General features: G+C 47.4%; 1 protein-coding gene across 2 annotated transcripts in view; it reads left to right on the top strand.

Moving 5' to 3' along the window:
• The window catches only part of NAV2 (neuron navigator 2), a 332,163-nt gene that overhangs the window by 53,839 nt on the left and 254,964 nt on the right, over nt 1-23,360 (top strand). For both annotated transcript variants that reach the window (XM_032640399.1, XM_032640401.1), the window contains exons 2-3: nt 7,397-7,514; nt 15,997-16,049. In XM_032640399.1, coding sequence (XP_032496290.1) covers nt 7,397-7,514; nt 15,997-16,049 — 171 coding nt within the window. The remainder of the gene's footprint in view (nt 1-7,396; nt 7,515-15,996; nt 16,050-23,360) is intronic.

Raw genomic sequence — 23,360 nt, forward strand, 5'->3', positions numbered from 1 at the left:
GGAGAAAACAAGCAGTGGGCTCCTCCCTCCCCCTGCTGCTGTCTTCTGGGTCCAGACAGGGATGTATACTCCCTGGTGTAAACAAGATCCTGTGAACCATATTCCAAAACGTATATTGAGAACAGGGGCTGGCAGTCCCGTTCTGCATGTGCTCGCATGGGAGATACAGACCCCAGTCACATCTAGGTGCTCCTGGAGCCCAGCTTTCTAGCAGCCTTACCTGGCTAGAGACCAGCTGAGAGCCAAGAAGCCTTCCCTACAGACCCTGCGAGCAGCTCAGAGGGGTGCCGCAAAAGCCTTCCACTTAGGTGTTTTCATCAATGGAAAAGTCCTATCAAGGCTCTCGCTTGAATGGTACTTCTTTTACTTTACACCTAATTTTAAAGGACTCTGGGGTCTTTTAAAGACAGTCCAGCAACTCTGCAGCCTTAAGGGCATCCTTGTATGCATCAAAATGCTGTTCATAGTACGTCCACAGGTCATCAAGAAAACATGGAATTGAGTTAATTTAAAAAGCAGGGATCGTGATAATCTATTTGGGAAAGAGTCCCTATGGCGTAGTTAAAAACTGGCTTTCTGAAGTGGAAGCTCTCAGCGATTTAGAATGACTGATTCCCCCAAAACTTATATTAATTTGAATATGAATAACCACCATTTATTCAATACTGTGCTCCAGACACTGTGTTAACCATTGACATACATGTTTTCATTTCGTCTGTAAAGCGAACCTACATATCACTACCGTGTAAGTGAGGGCCCCCCCGCGCTCAGCTGGCCCTGACTCATTGTGGGCCACCTGGCTGGTAAGAGGCAGAGCCAGAGCTGAACCCTGGTCCACGCCAGCTCCTGAGATTGCAGACACACTGCCCTTGTAATAGTTACCGTGGTTGATGAAAAACCACAAATGACCCGAGTAATGCATCGGGAGATGGCAAACATGGGGATGGAAGAGAGTCATTGACCTCTAGGGTGGGCATGTAGTGAGAACCACGGACACTGGGCAGAACTGGACTCTTCCTTTGAGAAAACAGGGAGCAGTGCCAGGGTTCAGGCTCAGCCCTTGCTGGGCTGTGTGGCCTGGATTGGCTTCTCCGTGCTCCCCCTCTTTTTCCAATGTATAGGGCTGGGGACACCATTCACCCACCTGAATGTTTGTTTCAAGGCAGTGGTTTTAATCAAGGCAGGGTCTGCATTAAGAAAGGACATATTAGACTCTGATGGGGAGAGAGGGGAAGAGGGAAAAGGCCACCAGCTAGCTTCAGGCCCCTTACTTCACCCCAGGCAATTAAAATGATCTGTGGACATGTGGACACACCTGTTGGGAGGTGCTGGGGATACAGAAGTGAATGTGTTAACCGCTTTGCCCTTAATAACAAATGGTGCATTGTGATTGTCTTAAAACTGTGACTACTTGAATAATCATTCTTTGTGGTATTCAGGTGCTGGGCGGACACTCTGTACTATCGTTGCGATATCATTTTTTGTGCTTCAGGACAGTCAGAGCTAAACCATTTAACCACACACTGCGCAGTCATGGAAATGATGGGATGTTGACTTTCCCAAAGTCTAGCGCGAGCGGGACATTGAATGGAGGCCGAACAGTTGAGTTCTCTTTACAACTGATGGACTGGAGACCACCTCAGATGCTAAATGACGAGTGTACTTGTATCTTACATCTCCCCCCTGGCATTTCCTGCTAAGAGATACATTGTACTCTTTTCCTCCTGGAACGGCTGTGGTAAAGCTGTCTGCTGCTTCAGGATCCATCAATCTGTGTGCCCCGCATGCGGGTCTGCATTTAGAGTTGTTAGGGCAATGACTTTGGGTGCAGTTATTTTGTGGAATTTTGGGAGGTTTCTTCCTTAGAGCTGCCCGTCCCCCTTCATTTGAGAGCTAATTGCAGTATAAACTTGGCACCTTCCCCGTTGGTTTAACAACAGTGCAATTTTTATCAGTTTTCTTGTTACAACTAATAATCAGGTTCTTTACTTCGCTTGATCTGTCAAGATTTTCCCTCTTTGGTTTCAGCCTGTTTGATACGGAATGATGTGAAGTTATAAGCAAACAAATGACACACTCCTTGAAATTCTGTCAGGGCTAATAAAGTGAATCAAAACGAATTTGCTCTTCAGCTGTCATTGTCTTCCTTCCCCTTTTTTCTTTTCAAGCCTCTGACAGCAGCTCCCTTCCCTCACCAGGCGCTTCTGGAGCACTGGGTCTCCCTTTAGAGGGGGTGGGAAGAGTGGTAAACTCAGCAAGATGGGTCAGAGCCAGAGTGGGAAAGACTCCTTCGGATACTGGTGTGAAACGATTCTAGAGCCTTTTCCTCTAGAATCTTTTCTCTGGAATGATGTGATGATTTGGAGTTGGGTGTGGGGATGGTTGTTTTATTCTTTCCTAGAACTGTGTGGTTCTTTGTCTTGCCCATTTCTACTGAAAGTTCACCGATCAAGGATGAGTGGGCTCCAGCGTAAAAGCAACAGAAGCCCTAAGTCTTTAGAGCTCTGCGGAACGAGAGGCTCTGGAGAAATTGATTCTGAATGCCTGAGGCTTACAGAGGAAGCCCTGCATGCCTTAGCCCTTGCTTAAAATCTTCCAAACACACACTGTTCCGTATTTGTTGACTTCCTGAACCCGAAGTAGTCTTCGATGACTAAGGATATTGTGAGTTTATTTTCCAAAGGTACTCCTTGGAAGAATGGCAGTCATTGCGTGAGCTACTGAAACAGAGAGTGAGAGGGATGGGGCTGAAGTACGTCAGTGCGTAGCAGGGCCCATGAAAACTGTGTTTCTTAAAATTAGGCATTTTCTTGTGACTCACTTCTTCACAAAGTCGAGAGCTGGGGAGAGGAAACTCCAGATAATCAATGATTCTTGTTTGATGGGTCCTGATTAACGGGCTTGCACTCTGGAGTGATTTATTTTCTCTATTCCTTCCTCTTTTCAGTCAATAAAGAGAGTTGAGATCCTGGTTTGAGGATTCACTGAGAGCTCACGTTAAGTCTCCAATGCAATCAGTTTCCCAAGGGTTTGCCCTTTTTCTCTCCATTCAGCTCCATGCCGGCAACCACTTACTGACCACCTGCTGTGCCCCCACCTTGAGAGACACTGTCTGGGCCCAGAGATGGACGAGACACCATCTCTGCCACAATCTGGGGGTGGAGTGAGGAGGTGGTGCCAGCAAACAGGTTCTCTGCTTCGTATGCAGCTCGGGGTGCAATGAGGAAATCAAGGGTGACTTCCTGGAGGAACCAGCGTAGGAATGGAGTTTTTTGGGGTGGCCCCAGGTGGAGGCACTCAGGTGGGTGGGGTGGCAGGAGTTCAGAGATGGGGAAGTGTGAGGTCCAATTTTCCTGAGGGTAATTGTAATTATTACTGAGCCCTTGCTATGTGTAGGCATATTATGTCATTCAGTCCCTATGACACAGACTGGCCACTTTCTTCTGTAAAGAGCTGGACAGTAAATATTTGAGGCTGTGCGGGCCAGAAGCCTCTATCACAGCTACTCAGCTGTGCCATTGTGGTCTGAAAGCAGCTACAGATGACAAATGGGTGTGACTGGGCTCCCACAGAACTTTGTTTACAGAAACAGGTGGTCCCTTGGGTTTGGCCTGGGTCACAGTTGGCCAGTCCCTCCCTGCCTTATCATATGTTTGGTGTAATCCCCATTTTATGGAGGATAAAACTGAGGTACAGAGAGGTGAAAAGAAATTCACATGCCAAGGGCCGCCTTGACTTGGTCAGTTCCCAAGCCCAAGCTTTTTACTTACCCACGCACTGCCTCCCCTGCGAGGTCGACGCTGGCTGGGGAAGAGTGGATGGATAAGACTGCCTTGAACTGCGGTATGAAAAGTCTGCCTTTCATTCAGTGGGGAGCCATTGATGATTCTGTGAGCAGGTGATAGGACTAGAGCTGTGCTCTTGGAAGGTTAAGTTGGTTGTGGTATGTAGGTAGATTCGAGTTGGGAGAAGAAGAGCTCTGTCTTAAACAGCGTGGAGTAGGGAGGTTCACTTCTTTGGCAGAGCCATTTCTGACCACTATAGAACTTTCCGAGTTCTCCCTGGTATGCCAGATACCTGTGTGGCCTCCCCAGGGCTCCGCACTGTGTGCTGGTGGGTGAGGGGGAGAGGGTTACCCCTGTACTTGTTGACAGAAGCTTGCTTAACCTTGGCTTCCTGCCGGACTGTGTAGACACAGAGAGGGCTGGCTTTAGGGAGGATACGTCTATTTTAAAATACCCTTAATCACCTAGGAAGGAAATGAACAGAGGTGCCTGTATCCCCTCCCACTCAGCGGTGTCCTTGTCCGTGGCCTGTTCTCACCTCAGCTGATGGTTGTGGGGCAGGTGGCTTGAAGCTTTGGGATGTTCTCGTGGTCCCTCAGACCCTCAGGTGGTAGGATCCCTCCAGGGCTTGAGACATCACTGCGGTGTATCTCCTGTTGAGGGAAGATACCAGCCTGGTGTCACTCTCTGTACCAGCCTGGCCAGTTTCTGGCCTGCTTTTCTTTCACAGTCTGCTGTGGTTTGTGATTCCAGATGGGGGTGCTCCAGAGTCTCGAAATTGTACCTTGTGAAAGAGAAGGGGAGTGAGTCTTCAAGTCATTTGCGTCCCGGAGGTTCAGGGTAGAGGCTGTGGCTGGTTTTGTTCTGGCCCATTTTATAATGCTGGTAGTCAAATTTCTAATATCCTTTTTATTTACTGAACACTTAGCATGTGTCACATTCTGTGTCCTTTATGTGTATGAACTCGTTTCACCTTCATAATGGCCCAATGATGTTGGTATTATTATCCCCTCTTGTAAACGAGGACACCCAGGCCAAAGGACACAGACGTAATAGGCAGTGTGGCAGCTAAGATTTAGAGCAGTCTGCTGACTCCAGTGCCCTCCTCTTGACCACCTGCGGCCTCTGCTTCCTGAGCCCCGCGTGGGTCAGGTCAGGGGCTTCCAGGTGGTGCTTCACTGGGTCTTCACAACCACCTTCTGAAGTAGACCTTACTGTGCCCATTTTACAGCTGGATAAACCGAAGCCCGGAAAAGGCAAGTGACTTGCCAGAGGGCATTCAGACAGCAATGGATAGGTTTGGGGGTTTTATTTATTTTTAAACAATTCTTTCAGTGAGAACATAACAGAGAATGAGCTGAGTCAGTAGGACGGTGTCATGGAGGGGGTGAGTGCATTGAGTAATTTATATTTGTATTCAGAGAAGCAGTGTTGGAGAGTGTCTAAGGGATTCTAGAGTTATTCAGCCTGGGTTCATATCCTGGCACTGCCACTTCCCTGTGATCTTAGATAAGTTACTTTACCTCTCTACACTTTCGTTTTCTCCTCTGAAAAATAGACACAATGATAGCATCTACCACAGAGAATAAGGATGAAATGAGTTAATGCATGTAAAGTGTCTGGACCAGTGTCTGGCATGTATTAGGCTCTGTATGTGTTCGTTGTTATTAAGCTCCTACTCTGCATAAGGCAGTTTTTTCCGAATATGTTATATCACTCAGTCCTCATAAGAACTGACAAGTACATGGTATTTATTCCATTTTACAGATAAGAAAACCTAGGCTCAGAGAGTCAAACAGCTCACCTGAGGTCATACACCCGTTCCTCCAGAGATACATGTTGAGAAATTGAACAAAACAGACCCAGATCCCCACCCTGGGGAGCCTCTGGGGCTGGGACTTGAACCCAGGTCTTTCTCTTTTCCTTTGAATGTCTTTCCCTTTCTCTCTCTCCCTCTTAACAATTTCATCGAATGATCTCTCAGATTGGCCATTGTAATGACCAAGATGGCGCTCGACTTCCTTAGCCTTCTCAGTGCTTGTGAAATTGAAAATGATCTTGCTGAACTAGAGCTTCTATCTGACAATTTGGGAGTCATGAGGAAGGAAAGTGACATGGATTTAAGGATTAGATGCCATGGTCCGAGGTGTGAAATAGAACCGTATTGTGGTGTGGGTCTCTGCAGTGGAAGCTTCGCGTTGGGGGCTGGGGGGTGGATAGGCGTCGTCTGTTCCCAGCGCTTGATGAAGCGGAAAGTGCACGTCTGCCTTGGCCCCTCTTGGGATGAGGCCTTCACGGCCCCAGGTGGAGTAGTCAGAGGTGCCACCTCCCTCGAAGGGCCTATTTTGCAAGTCCGGGCCCTGGCCCTCAGTCCCCATTCCGGGGGCCTTGGAGGGCAGCACCCCACTGTGTGAGATTCCTCTGAGCGCAGTGTTGGGAAGAGTGAGAGCGGGGCAAGGACAGGGCTTCCACCGCTCTGTGAGTCACGCGAGATCTCGGAGCAGGCCTGCTAGTGGAGATACAGTAATCACCTTCATCATTTGGGTGGAGACATCACACGGATTAGTATGTGAACTGCACCTGCAAACACGGCCCAGCTGAGGTGGGATGCTTCTCTTTCTGAGCAGGCGCGGGTTTGTATCCCTCCTGGGGAAAAAAAAGGTGCTGATAAATAGGACCTGCATGTCCCCCGCAAACTCACAAGTCCACGCATGAAACTTAGCACTCAGAATTGACGAGGAGGTTTTCAGTTTTGTTTTTGGCTTGTGTCATTTAGGGAGAAAGTTTTTAGGCGAGAGTTTTCCTGTGTTTGTTGGCTCGTTGGAAGCAAATACTTTGTGCCGATGATTCTGTGACTGGGAGGGGCAGGTCTCTCCGTCCCCCAAGGGTGTCTGCTTTCCTGATCCCATGACGACCCAGCCTCTGCCTTTCAGGTGCCGTGCACACCAATGCTGTGTTTAAATATGTTGGAATTTGCTGGGGGGTTTTGTTCAGAGAATCCCAACTGTGAAAATGATGCCAGGCTTTTAAGTTAAACTGATTAAATTTGAGATGATTGTGAGGCCATTAATAACCCCGCTCACACAAGAGTAATTGAAGCGCTCTGTGTTTTGGTACTTGGCTCCTTTACAAGGGACCCAGGCTCCTGAGAACTCGGCTAACTCAATAGCCCTCCTTTCCCTGAAATGGCCCGTGAAAAGATGCCTGTTGGGTGGTAACTTCCCCATACGTTTTCTCAATAAAGGGAAAAAGATGGGAAGGGGCGGGGTAGGGCAGTGGGGCGGGGGAGACCTCGCCTGCATTTAGAGCCGCAGCCTCTCAAAGCCGCCTGGCGCGGACTGTTTAGTTCCGTGTCCCCTGTCCCATTCAGGCCTCTGCATGTTTTGAAGCTTTCTTTAGCTTTCTCCTGAGCCTTGATGGCAGATCTCTCAATAGGTGAAAGCCTGGCTCTGGCCAGCTGAATACCCCATGGGCACAATGCACTGCATGTTAATGGCGCTGGCTGGCCCCAGACAGCTCGCCTGCGGGACAGTGGCTCCTATACCAGCCCAGCAGCTGCCTCAGATGGAATCTGACGGGGTTCCTAAAGTTGCCCGTTTGCTTTTTTGCAGATCTACACGGACTGGGCCAATCACTATCTAGCCAAATCAGGCCACAAACGTCTCATCAAGGATCTCCAGCAAGATGTGACGGACGGCGTCCTCCTGGCCCAGATTATCCAGGTTGTGGGTAAGAGCAGATTTTACGTCAGGGGGGGATGAGTTACCGTGGAGACCAGTCCAGACGGGGTCGAGTCTGGCAAGAGGGACTTGGAATCCCGACATCTAAAAATGCAGTGTTTCTGTCACATGTATGACACTTTTTTTGACTCTTGCCTTGTGCCGGGGGAGTGAGGGGTACCAGCTTGCTTTTCCTGATAAGATCACCCACGTGGCAATCTCATCTTGATTCTCTGAGAAGAAAGACTAGCCCTGGCTGGGGGGAAATGCTGGTGGTTTGGGGAGGGGCTCTCTGTCCCCTTTCTTACCTCCTACCATCTTTCTGGCTCTCTCATTTCCCCCCTGCGATGGTGCTTTTTTGTGGATTACTCTGGCAATATTTCAAAAAAAAAAAAAAAAAACGGCAATATGGGGCTGGTTTATTCCTGTGAACTCTAATCGGGTCTGAGAAATCAAAGGATCAAACTCCGCAGAGGGCTGGTTCTGTTTTTCATACTAGGGGAAGGGAAGTGGAGTGGTGGGGCTTTTAATGCCTTGGCTGTGTGCAGGAGGAGAGGAGTCACCCTGGGCAGGAACGTGGGTGGAGGCTGGGCACAGCTTTGCCTTGGGTCTTAAGGGAAGCACCCCAGTGGTCCTGCCTGAGAACGCAGAGCAGACCGTGGAGGCGGGAGGCCAATTAGATGGCATTAGACTGATTGTTGTCGCTGGCAGCTTTAGCGGCCGACTCATGCCGAAAGAGAAGGCAGAAAAAAAGGACAGAAGCCCCAGCCCCTCAGGCGTGAGTTCTTATGGAAAAGTTGCTTATCCTTCAAGTGAGAAGAAGCCTTTTATGGTTCTAGCTCTGCTCACATCTGTAGAGACTGTACCTAAAAATATAGGTACGTTGCCCTCAGGCGAAGATCTTGGACTTTGAAAGAGAAAGATGCTTCCCTGCTGTCCCAAGATTGATTGAAGACCAGCTTCCATTGGTCCTCCTTCTCTTCTCTCCTTTTTCCTTCCTTCCCTGTATTAGTTTGCTGTTGCTGTATAACAAAGTGTCACAAACGTAATGGCTTAAAACAACATCTATTAACTATCTCACAACATGCATTAACTATTTCTGTGCATCAGAAGTGCAAGCATGGCTTAGCTGGGTGCCTCTGCCAGGCTGCAGTCAAGGTGTTGGTCAGGCTTGAGTCCTCATCTGGAGCTTGACTGGGGAAAGGGGTCAAGCTTACTCAGATTGTTGGCAGAATTCATTTACTTGCAGTTATAGGAGTGTGAGCCCTGATTTCTCCCTGTCTGTTGGTTGGAGGCCACCCTCAGCTCCTAGAGGACCCTCTCAGCTCCTTGCCACATGGGTCTCTGAACATGGCCTCTGCCACCTCTGTTTCCCTGTCTTTAAAATGGGCACAGCCATGCCTCCTTTGTCTGATCTTGTGGCAGTCTTGGGAAATGCACAAGGTAGGTATCAGATATGAAATATGCTTGGATACCGGAAGGCGTTTCTGGATAGGACTTGGTAGTCACTGCCTAGAAAGATACGTGTAGAAAGACGAAGAGGCCTCTGAATCGATGTCAGAGTGTCACGATAGACTAGTTGTATCTGCCAGGGCCCAGCAAAGGTGAATGGTACCGTGTATTGCATATTCACTAAGCGCGGCGCTAGGGAGACGTAAGCTAGCACAGTTTCTAATCATTGCTCAGGAGGATGCGTCTCTGAATCTATTCAGATGAGATGAACCTCCCTAGACAGTGACCTTTCTGGGCCTGAACTATTGGACTCTGACTTCAGAGGCTCAAGCTAGTACCACTGGTGCAGGCTGCCACTCAGGCCACCAAGTTGCTTCCCCCCGCAGCCCTCCAGGAGAGGCTCCCTCTGCCCAGGGACTCGCTACTAAGTAAGGCCAGATGTCAACACATGGAACTCCACCCCTGACTGTGCCAGGCTCACACCCTCTGCTCTGGGTGTGGAGAACAGAGGCCCAGGATACGGGGAGATGAGAAGGCAGGTAAACATAGGCATCTCCTATGTGACTTCTTCCCTAGACTGTCCATCAGCCAGTTCAGAACATTTCATCTCAGAGTGTCTTATGAACACAGATCTCTTGGTTGGCGGGGGGTGGCAGGAGGGGACAGCACTCTGACCGGGATGCTAAACTATTAACCGCTATGCTCCATGTTTCCCCCACACATATGCCTATAAAAGGAAAATGTAAAAATATATATTTGTATGTGTGCGTGTTTTTAATATATACATATATGTGTGTGTGTATATATGTATACAGACACACGTGTGTGTTGGGGGTGGGTGTATCTCTCTCTGTTCTCCCTAAGATTTAACCAGAATTGGAGTCCTAGTGACTCCATCTTGTATTGGACAGAATTCTAGTGGTTACAGTTGCTCTTTGGCTGGAGAGCTCCTACTCATTCTTGAAAGGTCAGTTTCTCCCTGATACTTCCTAGCTCCCCCAGGCAGAGCTGGAGGGACCCTCCTCTGTCATCCTACTGACTGCTGTATCGGGCCCGGGTCTCTCCAGGCCTGGGTGTGAGTCATCTTTCTTTCTAGATTCACAGCATTTAACGTGGCACCTGGCGTGCAGTGATGTTCAAGAAGAGGTGAGGAGATTAGGGATGAGAATTTTATTCACTGCAACCCTTGCTTCCCTAAGCCTGGCTCGGATTGTTTCCTAAAGGTGGCCCAGATGTTTTCCCTTACCAGTGTTTAGTGCTCTTCTGAGCACTCCTCTAAACTGTATGTCACACCCTCCTCCCTTCCAGGATTCTGCTGCAACTCTAAGGTTTGGAAGGGACCTTTTAAAAGCCTCAACCTGATGTGTGAGTTGCTTCCGTGAAAAGTAGTCAGCAGAGTCTAGTAAACTAGTCAGCAGATGGGCAACTTACTACCTCCTCAACCAGTTCTAACGACGGAGAGTTAGAATTTTTTAAAAGCTCTTGTTTCATTAAGTCAGAATCTGCCCCTCCTTGGTAGCGTCTCCCTACAAGTGCTAGTTCTGCCCTCCAGGGCTACAAAGAGCAAGCTAATCTGGGACAACTAGAGCATCAAAATAATTGAGGACCATTGTGGGTTATAACTGTGGAATAAAATAGGAATCTACAAATCTGTATTGATAGATACATAAATAGATGATCTGTCAGTGGAGAAGAGAGAACTCAGCTGTTGGGGTGAATGCTGACTCACTAATGTAGAAGAGTTGCATGGTAAAGGTTAGTTAAGGCAAGAATCATCAATGCATGCTGAAATCGAGAGGAGAAAGTTTGATGGAGAGCAGCTATTTACATGGTCTCACAGTGGCTCTCCACTGATGGCTTGTTAGCTGCAAAGGGAGCTATAGTAACCACATGGGAGAATGAGGCATCGTGACCAGGTGATCAAAAGTACATCGCTGGTGAGCAGCAGCTGGGTGTCACGTCCTTCCTGACGTGGTACCTCGAAAAGAGTACAACGTCACTTAGTGTTGCATTGCAATCAGGGATGGAAAACCTGAAACCCATCCTGAGGAATCTCAGACAAACCCAAATTGTGGAACATTCTGTTAAAAAAAAAAACTGGCCTGAATTGTTCCAAAATGTCAGTGCTGTGAAAGATATAAAAGGCTTAGCAATTGTTCCAGAGGAAAAGAGATTAAAGAGACCTGACAACTAAATGTACCGCATGATCCTGGACTGGATGCCGTACAGGGGCATAAAATGCTACAAAGGACAATTTTGAGTCAGTTGACAAAATTGGAATATTGGAATTACAGTAATGTTAAATTTTCAGAATTTTAAAATTGTCCCATGAAATAATATCCTTGTCCTTTGGAAATACACACTAAGAGTGAGGGACATGATCTATGTAGCCTACACTAAATTGATTCAGAATTTTTAAACAAGTGTACCTATAGAGAGAAAGAGGAAGGGAGCGAGAGAGGGAGAAGATGAGAATGGATGATGCTATACGGGAATTCTCTGTACTGTTCCTGTAACTTTTCTGTAGGTTTGAAGTTACTTCAAAATAGTTCAAAAGAGCACATCTAAATGAAGGTCCATCAAAACCTGCAGTCAGGGAGATTGTCCTTTGAAGGGACAACCTGTTCCTAGGCCTGGGAGGGAGGAGTGTTGTGCTTAATGATTAAGGATCCGTGTGCTATGAGGCCAGACCCATGACTGGGGAGCTGGGGGGCTGGGTTGGGAGGGTAGGAATCCGGGAACGTTTCCTCAAGGAATTTATCTATAAGCCAAGACCTCAGATTTGGAGTTAGCTGGGTAAAGTGGTCAGGGAGGGCTTTCCTGGTGGAGGAAATAATGCACAGAAAGGCTGGAGGGTAGAGAGTCAGAGGCTCAACAAGGCAAAATAAGGCCAGGCTACCAGGTACAGGGCAGTGAATTCTGGGCTTTAACCTAAAGAACAAAGGCCAGTGATCGAAGAGTCGGTTTTCAGCTTGGGAATCTTACTCCCTCCTCTACTATTTCTAATGATGGAGAGTTGGAATCCTTTAAAAGCTAAGGTGTGTAACATGAAGGAAAACCTTAGATGCTTTTCACAGACATTGCTCCTACCTAAGTCTCCATCTAGCCCAGATGGGCCCTAGGGTCTAGCCATCTCTTCATCCATCCATCCTAGGGCTGGTCTTACCAGATAGTGGCATATCTTGGGGGCCACACTTCTCCATCATTGCCTTCTGCCCATTAGGCAGATAATAGACCTTTTGCTGCTGCCTCTTAGTGCCCTTGCTTTAGTGGCTGAGGGTTGGGTGTCTGTGTTCGGCCTCTTATTAGTATGATAATCTTCTTGAGTCATGAGCTGCCCGAAGCCGGCAGTTGCCTGCCAGCCCATCACGGTGCCATGTCCGTGAGTTATTAGAAAGGTTTGCGAGGCCAGGATAAACAGCGTGAATCAAGAGGGAGAGACAGGCCTCCCCCCTCCTGCCTACATTGCTGTCACGCAGGGAGGATGCCAGAAGGGGTTGGAGTGAGCGAAGGAGAGGAGGGGCGGGAGACAGGGAGGAAAGAGGAGAGAGAGAGGGAGGGAAACAGGGTAAACAAAGGAGGCTTGGAGAGAAGGAGGAAGCCAAGACAGAGAGGGGATGAGAGCAGCTCACTTTCCGCCACCATTTGGGCTGCCCCTGAGCACAACCAGGAAATTCAGGCAACACGCAGGACCCTACCTTCTTTCTGTTGATGACCTGCTACCATGGCGTGGCCTTGGGTAAGTCATCTGCCTTTCAGTGAGGGCAGCCAATTTTGCTAGACGTTGGCAGGGCTGCCAGCTGCCCTGCACATGCCTAGATACCATGCATAGATGCTTGGGCTGTTGAAATGCTTGGAACCCTTCCGAGGAGGTCTTCTGAGAGGTGATGAGCTTGATCCCATTCTTCTCAAAGTGCACTGATGCTTTCCAGTTACTAAGTTGTCACCTTGTGTGCAGACCGGTCACCACATTAGAGATTTTGCTGGAATGAATAAATTACCGTTGGCACTTGAGGATGCCGGTTTTAATCACAGTTGAAGACTTCGGGGGACAAATGCCTTTGCTTCTCTGGTTATCTTCTCTGGGGCTGTAGCCAAAGACCCCCTACCCCGAGTTAATAAATTCAGCTCTGAGGACCAAGCTCTTCTTCCTTCTAACCAGCAGAATCGGAGCTGCTATTATTGCTCTAAGTATTTATGACAACCACAGAAATTCTTGAGAATTTAAGTTGAAGGAGAAGTATTTAAATGACATGAAATTGGAAACTAGGAGGTCCAGACTTTTTTGCATTTTTATTCAACATTTATTTTGAGTTGGGGCTGAGTCATTTGATCTCTTCCCATGTTTTCTTTAGAGGGTCATGAATAGGCTTCACCCCATTGGTTTATTTTGAATGTTGTAAGATGGCAGCATTAGGCTTATAGGAGCCTAATGAATTCGAGGAGCACCTGACTGTGGTTTAGGTGACAGACCATGAAAAGGAATTCGAGGGATAATTAGACCAAATCCCTTGGTTTTGTTTATCCAGAAGGTATATAAATAAGCTTTGAAATGACTTCTCAGGATCATAGTTTTCCATCCTTCACTTTAATGAGCACTAATGAACTGGGTGTTGATCAGAATCCAGTGCCGTATGACTTTGGCCGTCATGAGTATCCAACTGGAAGATACCTTGAGTGGCCTTGATTCTCAAAAGCCGTATCGGTGTTGTGTATCAAAACCCAAGGTCAGAGTGCAAGCCTGCCGTAACTTCCCATGTATGAAGGAGTGCCATTTGTCAAGGATCTTTCTTTCTTTCCACCTTCAGTACATACATTGATACATACAAGTGAAAGAGCAGCTGCTCTTTCACTTGTATATATTGACTTGATTCACTGGAATGTTCAGAATACTCCTTAGTTCCCCTCAACAAATACATATTGAGTGGCTACTGTGTGTCAGGCACGGTGCTAAGCTCTAGGGTTATAGTAGAAAACAAAGCAGATGAAAATCCTTGTTTTTGTGGAGTTTACATGCTAGTGACACATTCTGGCTCATTGTATTTTCTGGTGAACTGAAGAACAAACATCCATGAGTTATCCCATTCATTGGGCATCCTTTAGGAGCTTTTTAAAGGCTTTATGGCACCTCTTTTGGGAGTAGGGAAAAGCAGGTGGAGGAAGCTTCCTAAAATGCCTATCCCAGTGTTCGTAAGAGCTGAGAAAACTCAGTTGGCTCTCTGAAGACCGAGGTCTCTCCCAGGTGGGTCATAAGCCTGAATATCTATTACTTTGGGCCAGTTCTAGAGACGGTGTAGATCAGGCTGAATGTATACTAACCAGGCTGTCTCCAGTAATTAGATTTTTAAATAATTTCCTGCCACTAGCTTGCTTTCTTATTTTTTACTTCTTAAGATAGAAACACTAGGGGAAAAAAACCCAATTGAGGTAACAGTGAGCTATATTTAGTTTCAGGTGTTCTAAAACCTTAATGTCCTGGGACACTTTGAGTCTGTTATCCTTTTCAGACACTTTTCGATGTCTTTTCTCTTCATGGAAGTTTTACGTGTCATAGTCATTAAAATCTGATGTGATATATATATATATATATATATATATATATATATATATATATATATATTTTTTTTTTTTAAATGCAATTTTGCAAACACTTGTCGAGCCCTAAGGATACAAGTGTGAAAAACAAAATCTACATGTCTGCGTAGCTGGGGGAGACGAGAAAAGGAGTTACACATTAGGTGTTACTTAAAAGCAAAGTAGAGGCAAGTCCAGGGTGCTGGGAGAGCAAAGAGACCTAGTGGGACTTCCCCTTCTAGGGGAGGGGGCATGCAGTAAAGGGACATGGGATTGGGGAGGAATCTCATAAAGGCTTCACAGAGGAGGCAAGTCCGTAATTCTTAACCGTGAACTCCTAGCTGAGTTTCTGGGCTTAACTCAGATGGAGACATCAAAAAAGGGAAATTTTATTTTATATATTTTTGCATAGATGATAAGAATATATATTATTGGATTAATGATCTCTACCATACATAGAACACTCGCTGTGCTAGGCGCTGCACTGAGCATTTTACTGGCATCATGTGATCTTCTTCTCACAGCTCCTCCCGTGAAGTAGGTAGTATTAGCTCCATTTTATAGATGAGGAAACTGTGGCCCAGAGAGGTTGTGTTACATGGCTAAGATCACACAGCTGAGAAGCTATAAAGCTGAGCTTCAAACTGGGGTATCTTCGCCTCCAAGCCACTACACGTACTGCCTTTCTCCTAGCACTGTAGTTGCAAACTCGGATGTCTTGGGCTGTGTCTTGCAAGGATTCCTCCATACTTAGGATGAAATACATTCACCGTGGGAAGCTGGGCCTTTCTTCCCTGTTACTTATTTGATTTCCAGCTTATTCAGTACAGCCTCTTTCTACCACTTCCCTAAGTAGGTAGGTAGGTACTCTTTTGACTTCAATAGTGTGTGTTCTAGATCTAATCTGGACTTACTGTATGAGCATGGATGTGCCATTTTTAAAGCCTCACTCTCTTGTTCTTCCATTGGCCACCACTTCGGGAATAGAATCAGGACAAACAAAAGCAATCTTAGCATTTCTGGCTAAAGATGGGGTGAGATGCTGTCATCTATGGCTTTTGTCCCCAGGAGCTGTGTTGTGGCTGGATGGATCCACTCTGAAGCACCCTATCTTTTGTGGGCAAGTTGCAGTTGCCTTTTTAAGAGCCTAAAGCACAGTCACAGCTCAGGCCGTTTCCCAGTCTCCAGACATTTCCACCATGCCCCATCACTCCAAGACTGTCATCAATGCAGTTGTCTCTGCCTTAGATGACAGCGACCTTGCCCCAGCTGTCCCTGGAGGGCGGCAGCTCGATGAGTAAGTCCTGAAGCTTGCTAGATGCGTCTCAGTATTTCACATGCCTGTGTTGGTTGGACAAACCCCAGTATGGGCCTTAGGATTTTCTTGGCCTCAGGGGTCCTGAACATCACTGCTCAAAGTGTCTGTGATGATTATTTATTTTTCTGACTCGTGTTTCTTTTTTCAGCAAATGAGAAGATTGAAGACATCAATGGCTGTCCAAAGAACAGATCGCAAATGGTAAGTGGTACACGGGCAGTGAGTGTTTATGTTATGTTAGTAAGCCCTGCCTCTAAATGATATTGACCATCTTGAAAACATTCACACCACAAGCTTTACTCTGGGGGATTATATTAATAAACTAAGAGCCATTTCCAAATAGCCATGGTTTGTTTGTCTGACATTCGTTGGCATTTATTCGAAGATGGCTGTGATTTTTACGTAGGTCGTGAGACAGCGAAAATGGTCCTTGCTCTTAGAAACAAGTTATGCAGAACTGCTGCAAACATACCCTTGTTTAGAACTTGGGCTGATATGACTCTCGCTTTTTCCTCAAAGACCCACAACAATTTCTGTTTATGTATGGTGCTGGGGCACAAATGGAGTGATGGTATCATAACAGCCATCAGAGATTGGGACATGTGGTCTGATGGCCTTTAAAGGTTAGAATGATGTGAAATCACAACTGTGACAGGAAATGTGAAATGTCCAGTCACATCCAGACCATTCACGACGTAACCTTGACAAGTGACATTCTCTCTGGCGTGATATGCTTAAGCTCTGATATTATAACTTTAAAAAATCTTTAAAAATCTATTCTGTTCTTGTTGCATGTCCTGCACATAATCTTTGAATGAAAATTCATGATCACTGTTGAGTTTAGGGAGCATTGAATTGTGACACAATCTGAGTGCTTAGTTTTTCCCTTAGAAGTGCTTTTCAAATATGAATTTTTCCACAAAGATTGTATATTATCAGACTCTGTTAAGATGACGCTAAGACCTGTTTAAAATATGAAGGTGGCAACTGAAGGACAACCTTTTCTCCTGGACGTTAATTTGCTTCCAGAAATCTAAAAAAAAAGCATAATTTGTTTTCTAACCTCACCCTCCTCCCTTTGAGTAGACACAATTGGATAGTGTCATTCCAGAGCACACTGAAGTGATTGGCCTTCCTTGGATTTACTGTTTAATTTTCTGAATTGTTTGTTATCCCAGTGAGTGGACAAGATAGCCTTTCCGTCAACTTTTTATCTAGACACGCAAAGTTTCTTATTATAAAGAGGAGTGAGTGTGCCTGGTGGGGGCAGGGGATGTCATTTTTCACGTTAAATTCTGAAACGAGTTTCTCTTTTGTTGTTGTTCCGCTGGAGATTTTCTTTCTCTCTGTTTGATCCAGAGAGCAGCCCGTCCTCACATAGGAAAGTCCCCATGCAGACGTCTCATGGCTGCTTTGACTTTTGGAAAAGCTTGGCTGCTATTTTTGCCAGAGCTACTACAGCTGTCTGGTGTATTAATAATTGAGAAAATTTGGAAGATAGAAGACTTAATTTTAGTGCAAGCATTTTACACATGCAGTCATAGCTTCTCATGAAAGAGATGTAGTATTTCCGCCTGGGATAGAGATGGATGCGTTTGTCCCAGCCCATTATAATGCATATGTACGACTGACAGCTTAAGGTAGTGAACCTTTTATTCTGTTTGGTGCATTTGTATTTTCTGTACCTTCTGTTGGAGATGTTTGCTGTTAAAGTCCACTTTCAAGCTTACAAAATAATACCGTCACCTCAGATTCTTCTGTGCCAATTTAATTTATGTAAATATGTTATGTATAATGCTACATAGCACCAACGCAATTTTGTGGTTTCTCTATAACTCTTTCAGCTATGGAAGTATTGGGTTTTTCTTCATGCACTGTGTTTTCTTTCTTTTTTTTTTTAAGAACACAGGAATATAAAATCCTAAAATTGTCTGTGGTAAATTAGGTCCAGCTCAGGGGCGGGAGGGGGTGGGGTGGGCAGACAAGGTCTGGTGGTAAAAGTGGCAGAGAATAATTCAGCAGACAGGATGTGAGTCCAGGAAAAGGTCAAAACCTCCACCACAGTCATTCCATTCTGTAGGAAATGAGAAAGGCGATGATAAGGAGCTCGGGGCCATTGTCCTTTCACCTACATCACAAAGCAGTGACAAATCCATAACGCAGAGCTCACCTAGGGCACACAGGAAGTGCTGCTTCCACACAAGCACAGGTGGTGTTCTGGCTAATAGGACACTTGTGTGTATGTGTGTGTGAGCACGTACAGAGTTAAAGCATCCCTACTCATGGGAAGTATCATTTGGGAAGATGGCATAGCAGATGAGCTACCATTTCTAGATTCCTAGAAGGTTAAACTCCCAATTAGGCTTTATTTAGGGCAGCCAATGATAAAGATTTGTTGTTGTTTGCTAAATGTTGCCTGTTTGGAGGAGACCAGAAGGGAACATGCACGGAGAGCATCATGTTGGCAAAAGGAAGATGACGCACAACGAGAGAATTGGAGAGTATACCTGCTGGGAGGGTAGCTATGACTCCACTGAAAATCATCAGCACAGAGTGACTGTGCTCACATAAACAGAGCATCTTCAGAGGCCTTAAATAACGGAGACAAAGAAAAACAATTTTTGCTTCAGAGCAGGGGAATGGGTGCTATTTCAGTTTTCAAGGGGCAAATTATTTCATTAGCTAATCGGCGGGTAGGCACGAGAGCTTTAGTTTTACAGGTGGGGTGCCTCTTCCTCCTCTCGTATCTCCCTCCTCCTGACCTACCAGGCTGCCCGGAGCTCTGCTCTCCAACTCCTGAGCTCCAGGCTCTGCCTCCATTTCTGCTCTCTTCCCAGAGGATGTGGAAGTGAAAGCAGACACTTGTGGCCTATGGACTAGAGAATTGCAGAGGCCTTGATGCGCAAACATTATGGGCATGGCACTGTATACTTTTAGCTTGTCTGTCAGCACACGGTCACAGAGTGCCGACTGATGCCAGGCACTGGACTAGACCAGGTTAGTACCCCAGTGAACAAGATGGGGTCCCTGCCCTCAGGGAGCTCAGTGATGAGTGGGCAGGAGACCAGGGAACAATTAGAACACTGGAATAGTGCAACTGCTCCCATAGACATCTGTGCATGGCACAGTGGGGGCCATTCCACTCCAGGACAAGGGGAGGCTTAGGAATAACTTTTAGGGGTTGAGTCTTGAAAGGCAAGAGGGTTCACCACAGGGAATGATGAGTGGAAGACGATTCCCATTGCTGGAGATTCTGTTTACCTGAGGATATCCTGGACCCTGCAGAGGAAGGTTTTGCAACCTTTGTTCATGGATCCTACCGTGTGCCATCAGCTGTGTCTGGTGAGACTCTTCTGGCCTCTCCTCAGTGTCAACCCTTCGTCCTGTTGTATCCGAGGTGAGGAATAGGGCATGGAAGAGACCAGAGTGCGACAGACCCCAGAAGCATGGTGGTCTTTTCAGACCTGGGCCAAGTCTTCTGTATTCATCGTCACCCCCCAGGGGGCAGCGCCTCAGGGAATAGCCCCATTGGACCCTGGAGTGAAGTTTTCTAAAGGAAAATACCCGTGGCGATCAACTCCTGTGGATGACAGTTGAACCATGGGATGTGAGAAATGGTGGTTAATATTGTTAATATCAGCACTCACAGGCCTCCACGCAGTGCTTTAAGGCCGTTCACTCTCATGGGCACACTCGACCCTCCCGACCCTGCTGTAGGCCAGCGTATCAAGAGACACTGGTGCCGGCAGCTGGAGGGCTGTCCGCAGGGAGAGGCAGAGCCAGGACCTTCGGCATCTCCTGTGATCCTCTCGTGGGCCTCGTAAAACAGGACCGTGCCTGCAGCCGATATGCAGAAGCATGGCAGTGGCTTCCCCTTCCCGAGCAAGCCTGGCCTCAGCTTGTGCTGAAGGAGTCCTTTGCTCTCTTTCAGTCTGACATAGATGCTTTGGGGGCCAAATCCTCGGAGATGGAGCTGTAGAAACAACATTCCCCCCACCTCCTCACCGCCCCCCCCAATCCATCCATTTGGCCCTTAAATAGGTTTGTGTATGTGCGTCAGAGCTGGTTAAAATGTTTCGTCTGTTTAGCATTGCCAGGGCAACCCGTGGGGCATCTTTTTGGCTTTCAAGTGGTGTGTTCAGCAGGGTTACGTGTGTGTTTGGAAGGAGAAACATCGCTTGGAGCACAGCCAGTGGACGCTGGGGCTGCCACTGCCTTGTGCCTTGAACCCGCTGTACTCCAAGACGCCGGCTCACTTTGGAGCCTAGGAAAGGAGCAGCGGGGGGTGGTTTTCTTTTTTCATCCTTACTATTTTAAGTGGTTTGGCTTTGCGTTGTCGATTAGAAGAGGTGCAAAGTTAGGAAGGCTGCCTGTCCTTTCAGGCGCTTTCAGTGGAAAGCCCTGGCCTGTTTTCTGCTCTGGCCCGGGGTCATCTGGGGCCTCTCAGTGCTTCTCACCTGCCTGCCCACCTCCTCCTGGGCCCTCAGGGAGTCCTGCCTACTTCCCTCAACCCTTCTAGACCGAGGGCCTGCCTGGGCTTGGGAACCAGACGGGCCAACTTCGAGTTCCTTCTCTGCTCTTCTGTGGCCTTGAGCTAATTATTTAACCTCTTGAAGCCTCTGTTTCCTGTTCTATAAAGTGGGGTTGATAATAATACGAACCTCCTCAAGTTTTTGTGAGGACTAATGAGGCAGTCAAAGTGATAACGACGGTAATGATGATGAAAATAAGCCATAAAGCCAAACGGTGTTTGCTGTGTGCCAGGTGCCGTCCTAAGTGCTTCACAAATAACCTCTTAGTTCATCCTCCCAACAGCCCTTTGCGGTAGGTGACCTCATCACCCCCCTTCTCCATAGCACATGGTCAGCACTCAGTCAGCGGTGGTTTCTCCAGTGATGATAATTTGTTTTAGTAGCCATTCAGGTACTGGGGGACATGGAACCCTCGCGAAATCTGAGAAGAGCTCCCGGCCCTCTCCTCCCCGGATCACACATACCCCGGAATTTTGCATATGGCCTGAGCAGCTCACGGATCCCAAAGTCCTCTGGGGCTCCACAGACCCGCACATTCGATGCGCCTGCTGCTTAGGGCACTGGTCTGCTCGTCACCCTGTCCTTTCAGAGGCCCCTGGGGAAAAAGCCAGCAGCTAGGTTCCCAAAACAAGAGGAATTGGCTCTTAGACACAGAAGGACAGGACACTGGTTTTCAAACTTCTGTTCCATGAGCAGAACCCCCACGCTTTTTTCCCAAATAAAATTGTAGGTGGCACCCCACATGTGAAAGTGACAAAAACCGCATTAGTGCTTTACATAGAAGTAGGCAGCCCAGGGAGGGCCATCGTAGCATCTCCCTTTCACCTGCCTCTTCCCTCCCCCTCCCCACTGTCACATTTGCCCCTGAAGCCCCCTTTCAGAAGGCCAGCCCCTGAAAATACACAGCGCGATGAAGCCTAGGGACCCCTTACCCGGGCATCAGCTTCCAGCTCTGGATAGATCCGGCCCATTCTCTGGTCCTCCTAAGTCTCCTGTGGGAAGAGAGACCATCAACTAGGTCGTCTTCACCTCTGACCTCTGGAGGTTACAAGGCCTCAGGCCTAAGAGCATGGACCCTGAAGGTCAGCTGCTTGTGACCCGGGGCATGTTCCTTAGGATCTCAGGGGACCAGTCTCTGTAACGGGGTTAGTAACAACTCCTGCCTCCCAGGGTGCTTTTCAGGTGTGCGTGAGACCATCTGTACGACATGCCCGCGTGCTGCTGAGCACAGAGGAAGCACACAGTTGATGTTAACTCTTCATAGGATGAGGTTTTTCAAGATACCCCAGTATTTTTAAAGAAATAGATGTTTCAAGACCGGCCAGCCTACCTTTGGGTGAGGGGATTACCGCCGTGGCCCTGGCTAAGCCATTTGGCCTCCCGGCACTGTACTTCCTCCCTCGGGAAATGTGGGAAGTGACAGCTCTATGAATAGGTGCAATTATTGTTTGTATTTTGCACGTGGAGACTGAGCTTTAGAAGGTTTTTTGGCCTCAGACTACTTGCCTAGGAGGCAGAGCTGGAGCTTGAACCCAAGTCTGTCTATTTGGAGAGCCTGTGGTGGTCCCTTCTGCGACAGAGAAAGGGTGTAATAGTCTCCACCTCACCAGTCCCTTATTTCTCACTCGTGAGCACAGTAGAGCCAGCTGGGTTTAGCTGAGAGTTAGTGAGAAGGGAGGAGAGTGAGTATTTCTGGAGATTGCCTGAGTTGACCTGTCGATGGGAACTCAAGAGCTGAAAAGGGGGCAGGTGGCCCCCAGTGAAAGGCAGCCTCTTGAGAAGCCCAGGAAGAGCCCTGGCGCCAGGTACCTCCGACTGCGTTCTGCACAGAGCTTCCTGGGCCAGGAGAAGGCTGTCTGTAACAAGATCAGGTTTCCAGCCCCAGTGACCTTGAGCCCTCCCAACAGCTGCCAGAAAGCTGGCCACATGCCTGGGGAGTGTCTGAGAGCCTTGGGCAGCTGAGTTGCCTCTTCCCTGGGCCCTTGGACCTATTTTTACATGACCCTAAGGGCACACACGTTACAAAACCAAGAAAGAATGAACGTCCATGGGCCCCATAGACTCTAAAACAAAGTGGAGAGTCCAGGGCCAACATGGGCAGGAAGCATCCACTGCTTCCCGTTCAGGGGGCACATCCAGCATCACTGCATGTGTTGTGGCTGACATTCTCTTTCAAAGATGGCAGCCATCTCCATGTCTGTCTCTTACCTCTTTGGTCACCTCTCTGTTCAAAACCATCATTGGCTCCCCATTTACCTCTCCATACTCGAGCACACGATAGAAGGGCCTTCACAATCTAGTTACCACCATCTCCTGCCACTTGGCCACTCAAACTCTATACCCCCAGCCATACTGGAACTTGGGGTGCCCCAAGGAGGTCCTGTACTTTCGTGCCTTGTACTTTGACGCAAGCTGTCCAGTCTGCCAGGAAGACCTGATGACTCTCCCACCTGGGCAATGTAACCTTGAATATACAGGTTAACTGTTAACTCAAGTAACTGAGATAATTAGGTGCCTTTTGTCCCTTGTGTTCCCAGGTGTGAAAGCGTGTCTCATAACCTGCTCTTTGTGGTTGTCTGTTCAGTTGTCTTCTTGAAGGAGATGCTGTATCTTTCACCTGAGGATCTAAGCACCTATCACTTAGATGACTAGCATATAGTAGGTGGTTAATAAACGTTGGGTGGATGGGCGGACAGATGGAAAGACCAAAGAGAGAGCTGGCCTGGATGTGTCCATGGGGCTAGAGGATTATAACATACTGTTATTCTCATATCATAATCTACTGTTGAGCAGTGATTTGAGCGCTGGGTGTTCACTTGGAAGTTCTTTATGGGATTTAAGAAATGGATATTTAGCACTATTCTAGAAGTGTCTTTCCTTCTCTTAATTCTTTTCTCCCTTGGTTTATCCAGAGGATCCAAATAGAACATGGCAGCTAATTTTTCGTTTACTGAGTTCTTTTACGTTGCTTGAGGTAAGC

This window comes from Phocoena sinus, chromosome 8 (assembly GCF_008692025.1).
Source record: "Phocoena sinus isolate mPhoSin1 chromosome 8, mPhoSin1.pri, whole genome shotgun sequence".
NCBI classification, from domain to species: domain Eukaryota; kingdom Metazoa; phylum Chordata; class Mammalia; order Artiodactyla; family Phocoenidae; genus Phocoena; species Phocoena sinus.